Source organism: Hordeum vulgare, chromosome 4H (assembly GCF_904849725.1).
Source record: "Hordeum vulgare subsp. vulgare chromosome 4H, MorexV3_pseudomolecules_assembly, whole genome shotgun sequence".
Lineage (NCBI taxonomy): Eukaryota > Viridiplantae > Streptophyta > Magnoliopsida > Poales > Poaceae > Hordeum > Hordeum vulgare.
In genome coordinates, this window is record NC_058521.1 from 568,236,050 (window position 1) to 568,250,969 (window position 14,920).

At 47.5% G+C, this 14,920-nt stretch overlaps 2 protein-coding genes across 2 annotated transcripts; both read right to left on the bottom strand.

Moving 5' to 3' along the window:
* Positions 1-2,503: 2,503 nt before the first annotated feature.
* Positions 2,504-5,631, bottom strand: LOC123449603 (2-hydroxymuconate semialdehyde hydrolase-like). The gene is made up of 4 exons (XM_045126879.1): positions 4,676-5,631; positions 3,230-3,322; positions 3,048-3,115; positions 2,504-2,889 (listed from the first exon to the last, which is right to left on the bottom strand). The coding sequence occupies exons 1-4, from the start codon at positions 5,354-5,356 to the stop codon at positions 2,745-2,747; spliced, it is 987 nt and encodes a 328-aa protein (XP_044982814.1). The 5' UTR covers positions 5,357-5,631; the 3' UTR covers positions 2,504-2,744.
* Positions 5,632-6,406: 775 nt separating this feature from the next.
* Positions 6,407-14,487, bottom strand: LOC123449604 (2-hydroxy-6-oxononadienedioate/2-hydroxy-6-oxononatrienedioate hydrolase-like). Its single transcript, XM_045126880.1, has 4 exons — positions 13,425-14,487; positions 7,031-7,126; positions 6,876-6,943; positions 6,407-6,754 (listed from the first exon to the last, which is right to left on the bottom strand). The coding sequence occupies exons 1-4, from the start codon at positions 14,172-14,174 to the stop codon at positions 6,643-6,645; spliced, it is 1,026 nt and encodes a 341-aa protein (XP_044982815.1). The 5' UTR covers positions 14,175-14,487; the 3' UTR covers positions 6,407-6,642.
* Positions 14,488-14,920: the final 433 nt, after the last annotated feature.

Below are 14,920 nucleotides of genomic sequence, written 5' to 3' on the forward strand. Positions count from 1 at the left end.
CAAAACAATATCACGGTGGTCAAAAATCTTGGTAACAATAATAATCCGATCCACCCTACAGTTAATTGTTTAAAATTGACACGGGTATATTGTCACAAAGACTTAGAAGCATTACTTTTTAAGTACATACCTTAGATTCTTCGTGAACATTTTTACAAATATGATAACAATTATAAAATCGAGAATATTTTTTACAATTTACAAACATTTACTAAAAATCGAGAACATTTTTTATATTTCAAACGGGTTTTAAGCATTTTCTTCTGAATTGGCGAACAACTCTAGAATAGACGAACATATTTTTTGAAGTTGGATCATTTTGACCCTGAGGTAGTCTACATCTTGTAAAACTGACAGTACAGCAGCATCAAAAGAAATCACATTACCATCATAAAGTGGGCTTCTAGATATCCTTGACGGTAGGTTAAGTGACATCCTCTTGTTACCCTTTCTGCCAGTGAATCAAGATGATGGTAGTGGTGATCCCAGTTTCCCTTTCTTGAAACGACCGGACTTCTCTAGCCCCAACGGGCTCTGGCCAACATCAACCCAAAAAGAGATCTCTCATGAACAGTCCTCGCTGAAGCTGGGATTCTCATCACCTCACCAACAGATATGCTATCGGTTTCTTCGAAAATGGTGCTCGGCCGTCCCTATCCAAGCTGCTGTCACGGCTAGGGTCGCTCTCAAACATCTCTCTGACCTGAGCAGATGTGTACACACCTGAAGATGCTGGCAGCTGCGAGCCATTCCGGACATCAGGCACTAGATTTTCATCTATTGGAGTGCAAGAGTCGTCTTCAAGTCCCTTTGTTTCCACTGCATCAAATTCATCGATGGAGTCACTCAGGTACTGTGGAAGGACTGGAATAATCCTGACCATTCCAGAGGCATTGCAGCCATTCCTACCCTACAAGCTCCCAGTAACTGACTTCTTGATCAAAAGGCAACCAAATCCAGTTGGATCAGAACCAAACACCCGGTAGAATGAGGTTATAATGAAGCCCGGCCGGAACAGCGAGAGCCCCAGCGAGTCCATGTCCTTGGGACCAAGTGCACCAGCATCAAGCATAACATGCCGGCCATTCTGTTGCGCCAACACCATCCACTGGTAGGAGTACTTTGCGTCGTCACCCGAGACTGCGCAGGGAAAATGAACAATTCGACCGCAACATCCCGTCGCCTGGCCTCACATTCTTGCCTCCCGGAAGCGCGCCCGCGAGTGCCGCCAGCTTCTCCGGTGACATGTCCGCTGCGCTCCCCCGGCCGGTGACCTGTCCGCCACGCTCTGCCCGGCCTCTCCCCGGTCGTTGACTCCGCTCGAAGCCGAGCGGCCAGCGCGCCAGAGACCCCGACGCCGACGGATCCACGCGGTGAGGGGAGGAGGAGAAGGGGGAGGGGGGAGGAGGAGGAGAAGGGGGAGGGGGGAGGAGGAGGATCCGTGGGCGCCTCGGGCGCGATTTCAGGTGGACCTCCGCCGCCGCACTTCGCTGCCCCGCGCGCCACCGCCTCGAGCCTCGCGCGCCCCGCCGCCAGATCCGGCCCGGCTCGCCATGGATCCGGCCGCCCCACGCTCCCCTCGGCCTCGCCTCCACCTCTGACCACCGCCGGGGGCGGCTGCCTGCGCGAGCTGCGGCAGCGCGAGGTGGCGGCGCAAGGAGAGGCAGGGAGAGCGGGGAGGCGCAGGAGGCAGGGCGGCGCGGCTGCTCGCGGGGGCGGCTCGTGGGTGCGGGAGATGAAGGGGGTTTATGTAAATCCGAAAAGTTTTTAACTTAAAAACGTACTGTGGGTTGAATACCGGAAAAGCGAAGGACCTTTTTGCAAAAATGTCGCAACGTACGACAGAAGCACTGTGTGCTTTATTATTAGGGATAGATTTCAGCGCATTTTAAAAAGAACTAGATGGTTGATTCTGCACACAGCTAGTTCTATGGGCAGTTTCTCATAATCGAATTCTGGAGAATTTGTAGCTGAAAAATGGAGGTTTCACACAACAATCCGGATTTGCATGGGGAGAAGGGTGGTGAGTGGTGAGTGGATCAACATGTCGTTGGTAGATATACAATTACATGGACCGCTTATTCACATACATAAAAGATTAACGTCAGCTAGAATTTCAGGCAGCTAGGTCTCCATCCAACGGCTTGGATCGCATGGCAAATATTCTTTTTGGACCTCTCTTTTCTTCCTCATCGCCTGATTTTTGTCCTCCCATGTCATCGTTCCTATAATGTTGGCACAAGTGTTTTATCCCTTTTGAAGGCGTTTGCCGCAAGATGACGACTTAGTTGGATGTGTTTTTTGGCCAAATCTTGTAATTACTCGACCTTTTTGGCGTTTATGCACTTTTTATAAGGTATTTTGGCCTTGTTGCCTTTCCCATATTCAATAAAAATGATGGTAGCTAGTGTGCATACTATGATGCAAAGGTCAGTTCGTATAACCTTCCTTTCAGAAAGAAAAAAGACCATGCCAATTTTTCTTTGATATCAAGATACACTAGTTTTCATAGAAACTTTTTCCATCTGTTGTAAATTGTAATTCTTCGGGGAAAAAATCTGATGCTTTCTTTGTACATAATCAAATATTGAAGATGATGTGACACTCTAATCCTGCATCCGAGAATCATGCAAATCAAATAGACCCAGATTGATGTACACATTAGGACACAATAACTGAATGCATGGGCCCAAATCGCTAAGCAATCTTATTGCAATCAATGGAGTAGATGGTGGCTACGCATCTCACAGCGAGCTGCCATGGGCGCAGGCAGGATCTGCAGCCATCAAGAAGTCCAGCACGATGTTGTTGAACCGGGCCGGGTCCTCGAGCTGTGGAGCATGGCCCGTCTTCTTTATGATCTCCACTCTAGCTTTCCCGTCCAATGAGCTGTGAAACCAAAGCGTAGGGATCAGTATATACGTGACCAATAAAATATCTCAACGGAGACCACCTGATCATAGAGGAAATCAAGCATACTCCTACAGCACACGCGGTAAAAAATGGTCCGGTGTAGTAAATGATGAACACATTTACACGAGTAGTACCTCTGAATTGCGTAGGCCTTTTCCACGGGGAACAACTGGTCATGCTCTCCCCAGACAATCAGCACTTCCTGCATACATACGACGTGTTCCAAATAAGGTTAGGTAAGACAGAGAGTTTCAGTGAATGCGTTGGTCCAGGCATTAGGTGAAGATACATATTGAGACAGAGAGAGAGAGAGTACCTGAGGCAATGGTGTGACTTGGAACTTGTCGGTGCCGACGGTGATCCCCTTGAAAAGATGGGCGAGCTGCTCCCTGTTGTCCATGAACAGTTTCTGACAGGAGGCAACGAGATCATCAGATTCAGATTCAGTGCTGTTCTTGTTTCTGATTTCATATCCCCGAAAGGACAGTAGTACTACTCTTGTTTACGTCTACCGGCTCTGCTGCCATCTTTTAAGGCCGAGAGCACGGCTGAGATAGTATTGGTGAAGTCTGTGTGCTGGAGCATGGAGGATCCCATGTTTATAGGGGGGAAAAGGAAAGGCAAGAGCACGAATGCAGTTGCATCGGCGTTAATGCAGTGTGATTTTGTTGTCTGTTTCGATCCAAGTATAAATGCTTACGAAATCTGGCATGGAGTAGATTGATTGTTAGGCGGGAGGCGTCGCCTACTACTGTAGTACAGCGTTGTGCTTGGAATTGGAAGTTCTGGTGTTAACTGAATTACTGAAGCCTCACAATGTTCTTCTTTTTTCAACCGCTACTGCGATCTTTATTTACATCAACAGGTCCGTCTTTCGGAAACCTGAGTTATCACTGGCCGTTCAGTTTCTGCAACTCTCTAAGAGCATCTCTAGTGGCTAGTGTATGTGGTAGTCTAAACCAGATATAGACTACCAGAGGTGAAAAAACGCCAGCTCGTGTATAAGGTAGTCTAAATTTTACACATCCATAGGGACAACGAGCAAACAACAATTGCCTGCCCCGAGCTCTCTCCCGCTCCGGTTTCTTCAGTTTCGTAGATAGCAGTCTGCTGGGGAGGGCGCGAGCGGCGGCGGCTGCGAGGGGAGGGCGCGAGATGCGGCGGCTGTGTGCGCGAGCGACGGCGGCGAGCGCGTGTTGCGAGCAACCGAGCGACGACTGCAGGGAAGGCACGAGCGCCGGCTATGAGGGCGAGCGGCAGCGGGGGCTGCGTGCGCGTGCGCGAGCGAGCGTGCGCCAGCGCGTGCAGGGGAGGGCGCGAGCGGCGGCTGGCTCTGTATTTGCCGCCGGCTCTGAATTTGCTCCTCTTTGTATCTTATATTATTGAAAATATAGACTATCAAATTTAGACAATCCGTTAAAAAACAAAGGTTGTCTAAATTTTTAAAAAATTAAATCATTGTCTATATGACGATATAGACTATCATTGTCTAACCGAACCCTTAGAAACTGAATACCATTTACCTGTCTACTTTCAAAAGAAATGCTGGCCGCCCAGGTTTTGCTTTTGTCGCGGCAAAATGCAACATAAAAAAGCCGGTGCACCGCTGACTGCCGCATCTTAAAGTTTTTCTCATGATGTCACCTATGGTTTGTGGCAGGATGATAGGCTGACCTCGTTGACATGCTTTTGCTTGCGAATAACATTCGAGACTTGACTAAGAAAAAGAAAGGCACAAGTGGCATCTGTAGTGTGCGCGCACCTGGATGAAGTCCCGGAGGACGAAGTCCGGCGTCATCATGGCCGGCGGGGGGCGGTACACGGCCATCTCCATCAGCCTCCTCATGGCGGCGGGCTCGGCCGGCAGGAGCAGCTCGTGCGCGCCGCGCCACCCCTCGCCGGCCCTCTTCAGGAACGCGCGGTCGTCGGCCGCCGTCTTGAGCAGGTCGGAGCTCGCGATCACCACGGGGCCGACCCTCCGCGGCCCCGCCGCGCGCGCCAGCCAGTACGCCACGAACCCGCCGTAGCTCGTGCCCGCCACGGCCACCCGCTTGCCCTTCAGCCCCTCCACCGAGTCCAGCAGCGCCGCCAGCGCCGCGGCCTGCGTGGCCTCCGACGGCGGCGGCGCCGAGGGCGAGTCCCACGAGCTGCCGCCGAAGCCGAGCAGGTCCGGGACGATGACGTGGAACTGGCGGGACAGCGGCCCCACCTGGCAGCGCCACTGCCAGGTGGCCCGAGGGCCGAAGCCGTGGATGAGCAGCAGTGGCGGCAGCCGCGGCTCCCCCGCCGGCGCCCAGTAGTGCACGGTGCATGTGGCCGTCGACCCCCCGTCGCCGCCGTCGGGGTAGGGGAGCGTGACTGAGTGCGGGCGGAGGCCGGCGGCGAGGAACTCACGGCGGGCGAAGTAGTCGATAAGCGGCACGAGGCTGAGGCTGGCCCCCATGGCTCTATGCCTCTATCCACCGGCTGTGCCCCCTGACCGATCAAGCAGAGCAACAGCACGGCCGCTGCTGATGCGGCGTCAAGTTCTTGGTGTGCAGCTGTGCATGGAAAGGGAGTGAGAGCTCCACCGATGTATAGCGATGTGCATGTGCTGGTGGAGCTTAGCTTAAAGGTAGACGAAGGATTGTTCTGGTGGGGGGAACGGAGGGTTCACAGCACCCCGGGAGTGCAAGGGAAGAAGGGTGGTTGAGTGGAGCTTGATTATACTACCATCCGAAAAGTCGGCCATGGTGGCGCTTTCAATGGGGCCACGACGACGCCTCAGCAGCGCCGTATAAACTCGCCATGCTGTCATAACGTGAAGCAAGCTTGAGCTGCGTACGGAGAGGGGAGTAAACTGTCATGCCACTGGTTGTTTCCAAAATGCCACTGTTAAAGGGAGACGATTTAAAATACAGGTTGAGTTGGATCAGACAGTGATGCATAAGTGGGAGATTCCAGCATCGTTTCTTTAGAGGGAGGACCGAATGAGTTGTTCGAGTGCAATGCAAACTGTGAAGTTGTGCGTGCGTCAAGTGGGCAGATTGCGGCAAAATAATCCCATATCAGCATCAAAGAATATATATATATATTTGGCATGGACGAGAGCCATTAAAAAGATGCAGCTGAGGTTACTTTGACGCGACTTGCACTTGCAGCCACGGGAAAGAACGGAAACAGACTGTGAGACAGGGCACCAGGCAACCACACAGAACCAAACAACTTTACGTACTGCCAATCCAGCTAGGACATTGCTTCTAGAACTCTTGTATGGCGTGACGTAGAAACAACGACCATGCAAAGTTGCTGTTGCAAACCCATCAGAATTCGAGCCGAGCATCAATATTGGTTTCGAAAGTGTTTAAGAACAGTACATATTTTTTTTTTGTAGACACGACTCCGGAGCAGCAAACGTTTACTATGTTTATGACCAGAGAACAGCCTCTACAGTGCAGTAGAAACACGGCGAAGCAGTAAACATATGGCGTAAACGTGTAAACTTGCAAGGGCATTCAGAACACACTCCATCTCTCTTTTTCTTTCATCTTCTGAGCGAGACATTTAGATCATACTAGATCTTTCTTTACACACAACATTACATGATTACATGCCTAAAAAGACTATAATGTACACCATTTGGGCCTCCGGGATAACTCCGTGTATATATGTTTTCCAGCAAGTAGTACGTAGATGCTCTGAGTAGGCTTCAGTTCCGGGCCGTGCCAAATTCTGGCCTATTCAGTTCATCTAGGATAGGAGGAACGACTTGATGAAACTATTGACCTTGTCGGCGCCCTCCAACTGCAACGCGTGACCCGCGTCCTTGATGATCTCTAGCCTGGATTCTTTACCTAGATGCCTGCACTCACCAACACAAAATGCAACGAGTGTTATACTAATCCTTCAGCAGAAAATACATAAGGTGTTTGCGCTAGTCAAGTAGTCATGCAATCTAAAGTATTGTCCTGTCTTTTTTTTACCTATGCAGTTTGTAGCCAAGATCGACGGGGAACACCTGGTCCTTGTCTCCCCACAGAACTAACGTTTTCTGCACAGCTACTCGTCAAAAAAATGAAGAATCCAAAAAAGAAAGTGACGATGGATCGATGTTGCTTCGAATGAGCAGCTAGCTGACCTGAGTGAGAGCCGGGAGGGGATCGATGCCGGCTCCGCTCTTGAGTAGTTCTCGCAGCAGCTCTGTTCTCTCCTTTCTCTGGTCCACGAACATCAGCTGCAGCAAACACAGGGCTTGAACTTCAGAAACGGCGTAAAGTTCAGTACATCTGCGCTTGTAACTGTATTGTCCCGAATTAACATGCATGGTTATGTGTTACTCCCTCCGTCCCAAAATAAGTGTCGCAAATTTAGTACTAAGCTAGTATAAATTTTATACTAGACCACCGACATTTATTTTGGAACGGAGGGAGTATAAGCTATCTCGTTCTACATTTTTCATGCAAAGTTAGAGTCTCTCCTGAAAATTACGAGCATGCTTTGAGAGGACTGAACTAAGACAGTCGTTGCACTGAGCACGCTCTGCAGGATTACGAATAGAGGTTGAGTGCATATGCCTTCCCGCGATCGAGCCATCAGTTCCACATTGTTGATACCATGATGCATGAACTAGTAGTTGGAAGTGGGATTCTTGTGCATAGCAAAGATCCGGCCAGGTTTGATGTATCGAGGAGATTCTTGTGCAGTTACTTGGATTCGCTGCTGTGCATCACACATGAACCCTTTGCTGATCCATGCAAAAGTATATCAGCGATAGTTCCTGTACATACTCTATCCAAGCCACTTAAATTTAAGTCTGATGCTGTGCCCTTGAGATGGTCTCTTCCATTGCAAGGATGGTCTAAACTGAACTACGACGGTTCTTTCTCTCCGGATGATAGAGTTGGGTCGGGCATGGTATTGCGCGATGAGAGTGGTGCGGTCATTTTCTCTTCGTGCAGGCAGCTTTTCTCTTGCCGGGACGCACTGGAAGCGGAACTTGGCGCGTGTATGGAAGGACTCTCTAGCCTTGTCACCCGCGATTTCGCTAGTGAAATGGATTCTTCAGTAGTAGTGGACGCACTGAAGTTTTTTGATCGTCTTGTGATCAAAGCAACCCCGATCCTAGGATCATCACCCCACTTTGCTTTTTCAATTGCTTTTTGCTATCAATGAATCAGCCAGCTATTGCTGGAACATTAAAAAAAACATTCGTCAATCTCAGAATAAAGTTAGTAATTCTTTGGCGAACTTTGCTCGTTTAGAAGGTAGGACTACGACCTGGCTAGGGTCTGGGCCACCTGAAGCTATTGAGCTGAACAGCATTGATTGTAATTTTCTGAGATATGAGTAATAGAAGTTTTACCCGCAAAAAAAGTTGGAAGTTGGAACATATCGTCCTGATCGACATATACAACAATACAAGTGGAGTTTATTGCGCCATGTATCATGCATTGTTCGATCTTTGGGATGCATGCATGATCCGTAGGCCGAGGCTTTGCACGGCATCAAACTATTAGTGCTAGCTCACCCGCCTAAAAAAACTATTAATGGAGTATCTTTGAGGACTTTTAGCGGGTTTTGATGCTTAGATTAGGTGTCTAACATTCAATAATTTAAGAATGTCATTTTGAAGCCCAATCAATTAAATCATCTAGAGCATGCAATATTTGCTGGTGGCGGCACCTCGACCACAAGGTCACGTCCATTCCACCGCTTCAGCTTTTACATGCCTCCCCTCCCCCTTTGACCGGCACGCCGCAACACATGGAGAGCGGTAAGCCGCTTGAGTCGACATGTAAGGCATGTGTCAATGCATCGTTTCTTAGCACGTTATCATAGGAGCATTAATAACTTAAAAGACTACTAGCCCTCTTTCTTAGATGTTGTTTTTAAATTTATGATTTGGTGCTCATGCATATATGTGATTGGGTTATTAATCATTTTTACCTATGATGGTATGCAAATGTTGTATCTTAGCTAAGACACAACTCTACTCTCTCTCATCATTAACTAATGTGACACATCAAAACGCCTATGAACCCGCGCTAAGAAACCTCCATTGACACAAGCCTAAGATGGTACGGACAAACAATACAAAGGACTAAAGGAGTCTTAGCAGTGTAAATTCGATACATTGCGTGCACTCACACTCTTGAGTTGTCATTCCACTCGCTTCGGCGCCTCCTCTCCCTCCAAGTCCTAGTTGCAGCTCCTCACCCCGTTGACAACCCCTCCCTTATACCCCCCTCCTCCCTCCCAAACACACACACACACACACAAACAAACAAATTAAACTCCCCCTTCCCTATACTAAAGTAGTATATACAATACAACTTTTAATTTGTTTTGACCTCAATCTCCAATGGCAGAAGGCCAATTTATATGTATCTTCTCCTAATGGAATCTATGATGAAGGAATGATGACAACATGACATGTCGCCACTACACGTAAGACATGGATTGATCTTAATCTGATAGGCTTAAAAAGCAACCATGTCGTAAGTATAATTTTTTTATGTTGATCGAGTCCAGCACAACCTCGTTGTTGGCTCAACCATTCTCAACCCCACCCCGCCCCCCATCTCCCACCTTGTTGGCTCAGCTTGCGTCATCGAGATGGCCTTGCTCCTCCTTAAGTCATCAAAATTGATCAAGATCATGGGGCCATTGGCAAGTCCCAGACTGGCATTCGGCGCATCACTGACGGGTCCGGTCGTGAGACGGGTCATTCATTCCTAACATCGGTGTTGTCTAAGTCAGTCCCAACACTATCAATGACAACATGAATGTGGCTATTAAGAAAAGGCTAAGATCATTACAAAAGAGCTCAGCCGAGTGTTTGTTATCTGGTACCTATCATATACAGGTGGAGTTTATTGTGCGGGGCCTATTGTGTATTGTTCGATCTTGGTCATCATATGCATAGTGTTCCAAGGCTGAGGTTGCATAGCAATCATCAAGCTATTAGTGCAAGTGTGTATATCTTTGAGGCCTTAGTACACTGTATGGAGGTTGCATCAATTAATTCGGATTGGAAAGAGTAGGTAATTTAGGTGCCTCAAGACCAAAAATGTCATTTTCAAGCCTAATCAGTCAAGCAATCTAAAAATATCACCATTTCATCTCACGCAGATGCAAAAGACACACGCACACGGCCGTGTACCCATGGCATGGCACTGACATATGTATTAGTCCCTTCATTCTTAAACAAAAGGCATCTTAAAGATTTCAATACAAACTACATACGAAATAAAAATATATGAATATATACTTAAAATACGTCTATATATGTCTGCATATAGTCCGTGTTAAAATATCTAGAAAGGCTTGTATTTAAAAAAATACTTATATTTAAAAACGAAGAAGGAAGTCGTAAACTGGCCACTCGTTGCCTTGCAGCTCAGGCGTTAATTAAACGGTTCTCTCCACTCAACACAGAGCATAGCCGGCGATGAATAAGCCATAGATTTGGGTTTATTCCGGGTCTATTCGTGCTCACTTAATATCCACATACAACGTCAATGTATGGCCTATGGATGGGGATGTAGAGCGGCATCCGATCTGCCCCGCTTCCAAGTTAAAATATCTTAGGTTAGTTATAATTTTTTTGCTAGATTTATCATAGTTTTAACTAATATTAAGTTATGCGGGTTTATGCGGAATGCCCGCCCGATGCAAAGGCCGAGGGCTTTCCTCCTTTTCAAAAAAAAAATGCTACAACTTGCGTCATACATTGAATCGGTACTAAAACTTAACTTGGACGTGCATCTACGGTGCTAATCACGTTATATATATGCACAACATGTTGACGAAGCACACCAACATGGCACGGGACCCAATGTCGGTGACCGGAAGGCGAGGACGGGCGTGAGGCCTGTTTTTTGTTGCAAAAAAACACCATGATATAAAATAAAATAAAAATCTCACAAAAACATCTTAATTTTTTTTCTTAAAATAACCCTGAAATGTTACTATGATAATTGGGCAACACACGTCACGACAAAATACAACAAAGGAAACTTGGGACGCAAAAATTAGCACCGGCCAGGTTCAAACACAACACCTTTAACGCTAGCTCGGGAATGCTAGTCATCACACCGTGTATCACTTGATGTATAAATGGGAATGAGAGTTCTACCTATAATGACCTATTGACAAACACGCACCTAGGGCTTAAATGAACTGCAGTCACCGCGGGCCATTTTCACATGTTAGTTCTTTTATTTTTTTTCATTGCATTTTGTAAGAATACATAAATTAAAAACATCATAAATACAAATAAATTAACTTGTTTAATATAATGTTTCTTTAATTATCAGAAAAATATTTAACATAATGTTCATGTATTTCTAAAATATATTCTTATTTAACATAATGTTCATGTAATTCTAATTTTTTTATCATGTAAAACAATATTCATGTAATTCTAAACATATTATTATTTAAAATAATATTCACATAATTCTAAAAAATGCTTTATTTTAAAGAAGGCAAATGTTATCCTATTATATGCAACTATTATTTCAAAATATTTCTGCATTTAAAATATTTTTTATGAATTATAATAATTTTCATAAATTATAAATAAACCATGCATTATTAATGTATTCAGAAAATATATACATTTACTTTTGGCTGTATTCATGCATTCAAATAAATATTATGTAATCACTTCATGAGAAAAAATATTACTTAGAATATTGTTCTTGTATTTCTAAAATACATTCAATAATTATTTTAAAAAATAATTATATAATTTAAGTAGTAAATTTTAATTTTAATCCTTTTTAAAGGAAAATAGTAAATATGAATTTAATCGTTTTTTAGATAATTTTAGTCATATTTAGTATGAACAAAAACACTATCATGATAATAATGAACCGCGGTCAGTGCAGCCCATTTAAGCCCCATGTGGATCATTATGTTTTTTGGTGCAAAACATGGGTCAGCAGGTATAGCAAGACAACAACCACAACAAGCGTGATTTGACTCGGTTGCTTGTTCCTTTGGCTTGTTAGGATCGCGTGTTTGAACCCTTGAGTTTTGCGTAAATATTTGTTTCCTCTTTGTATAGTTTCCTGATGGATAGGCCTTGCTGGTTTTTCAAGAAAAAAAATCAAGTTTTTTTTTGTGATAAAAAATATTTTAGGATGTTTTTTTTGGAAAAATCCCTCCTTTTAAGTCACTAACAGTGGGTCCTATGCCACGTTGGTGCGCCTCGTCGGCATGCTAAGCGTATACAAACGTGATCAGCATCATAGATGAACACCCAAACCAAGTTCTGTCACCGGTTCAATGTATGCTGCAAGTTTCAGCATCAAACTGACTTTTATTATCAAGTTTAAGCATTTATTGTGTAATTGACTAAAAAAATAAGAATACATAAGGTTTCAAAAGAATTGGAATACACACGCAATACGTCAACCGGAGGAACGTAAATACTTCCTCTATAAACTAATATAAGAATATAAGAGGATTTAGGGGCTATTTGGTTCCCAACCTAAGGTTGCCACACCTAACCTTAGTCATGCCACAATACTTTAGGCATGTGTTTGATTCATTACCACACTTGTGGTTTGCCACACTTTTATAGGTATATGGTCCACATGTCATAAACTTAATTTTTTACCAAATCTTACCACACTTGAGGGGTCCATTTTGTTAGCCATACTTTTTATGACACTCACACTTTGCCTAAAGTCAGTTATGACAAAGTTAGGCATGAACCAAACATGCCCTTAGATAACTGGCAGCCACGTTCGGCGATCCACATCGCTGGGGCATTTTCCTAGCACAGATTTGATCTGCGGCGGTGGACAGTAGCGCCGTCCGCTAGCGTTTTGGGTTTGGACGGATGCTACTGGCGACGTACGGCACGTGGGCCACGTACGTACGCACGCACGGACCCAGCCGAGTGAGACCGAGCCAACAAGGAAAGGAAACCGACGGGGTCGACACGTCCGTCCAGATCTGCTTCCCCTAGCCCCGGGAGTGCTCCCAGCCTACCGATTGACTAGTTACTCACTCCAGCTCGTCTAGGTGTTGGCAGTGGCACACGTGATCGATCGGCTCAAGTGGCGTACCGCTACTTGCTCTGGCACTTGCGTGTACGGCTGAAACGTGCACGCACGCACGCGCTCGATACGCCAATGCATGCTTGCAAGCTGCTAATGATGTTGGCTGCTGGGTCTGCCATGGATCCATCCGACTCCAACTCCAAGTCATGTGCTGCCGTGGCGATCCTCTTGCAACGGGCCGTAAAAATTGAAGTTGAAGACCAAGCGCGCGACAACGCAACCAAACCACGTGATTTACAATGCTCCGTTTAGCTACTGGCATCTCGTCAGATACAAGTTAGTTAACCTCGTGGTAAGTTTGTGACACGTCCGGCGTCGCCGCTCGAAAGGGAAAAAGGGTCCGTGGCACGTCGAGGAAAAGACAATATTGAGATGCAGTAACTTTTTTTTTTATATCGAAGTAAGTAGAGAAAAGTTAGACAAACACGTAGTAGTACGTGTGTGCGTAGTACTGACCTGGATGAAATCGTGGAGCACGAAGTCCGGCAGCCAGGGCGGGGGGCGGTGCATGGACCGGTGCACGAGCCGGCGCAGCCCGGCGGCGCTGTCCGGCAGCAGCGCGTCCTCCACGGCCATCTCCTCCCGCGCCGCCAGCTCGCCCATCTCCTGCACCGTGGCCGCGACGCCGCTGGTCATGACGACGACCCTGGCGACGCTGTCCCGGGCCTCCACGGCCGCCATCCGGTACGCCACGAAGCCCCCGTAGCTGATCCCGGCTAGGTCGTAGCGGCTGACGCCGAGGAGCCGCATGGCGTCAGCGGCGCAGCGGGCCTGGAAGGCCACGGAGCGGAGCGGCGAGGCGGAGCGGGAGTGGGAGCCGAAGAAGACCAGGTCGGGCGCGTAGAGGTGGAAGCTGCGGGAGAGCGCGGCGAGGTTGCGCGCCCACGTCCACTTGGCGTCGCCGCCGAAGCCGTGGAGGAGGAGCAGCGGCGGCTTGCCGGACGGCGAGGCGGGGCACCAGACGCGGAGCGTGGTGGCGTGCGGGCCGGGGAGGCGGAGGGTGACCGGGCGGAGGCGGAGCCGGGCCACGAGGTGGAGCGTGAGCGCGGCGTCGCGGAAGGCGGCGAGGCGGAGCCGGAGGAGCAGACGGAGGAGGAGCAGCGAGAGGGAGAGGAGCGCGAACAGGGACGACGTGGCCGCCGGGTGCTGCTTCGCGGCGGCGAGCGCGGTGGCGCCGCCCGCCGCCGATCCGGCGCGCGCTTGCATGACGTGACGACGCCGGAGCGGGCTCGATGGGCAAGGCTGTAGCGCACAGCTTCTTTCTCGGCGCGGCCCCCGATGGATCCGGACCAGTCGCGACGTGTCTCGCGTGTACGGAGTGCTTGTGTGTGTAGTACTGTTTATATATGCGGCTCGTGTGCTCAGTTCGAGTCGGATGCGGGTTCAAAATCAAGCAGCCGGCGTGACCCGTGTGGTATAGCAAGAAACCCAAAGCTGCCTAGAGTTTATTTATGGCGCTGTTTGCTTCTACGTCTTGGATTGTCATACTTTACCACATATTTTTGTCAAGTTTGTCTAGATTAGTCTATATCTATACCTAATATATATATATATATATATATATATATATATATATATATATATATATATATATATATATATATATATATATATATATATATATATACCTAATAATAAAGCGGCTATTGCTTCCGTAAAAAAACTCATCACGGTATTTTTATAAAAAAACCCTGTAATTTTTGTTATTCAACCCGCGCTCTATTATTTACCTGCAACGTAAAAGAAAAAAACGATTCGCTGCAAAAATTATACCCGTACGCATCGCTTCCTCCCGTCGACCCTTGGCCACCCTGACCTGTGCCCAGGCCGCCGCCACACCACTCGCTGCCGATCTCAACCCACCCGCCTCCGCGGATGTACCTCTCCCCGCTGACTGCCCCCGTTGCGACGCTCGAGCGCATCGCGTCGACCCTGGTCCACCCTGGCCTGTG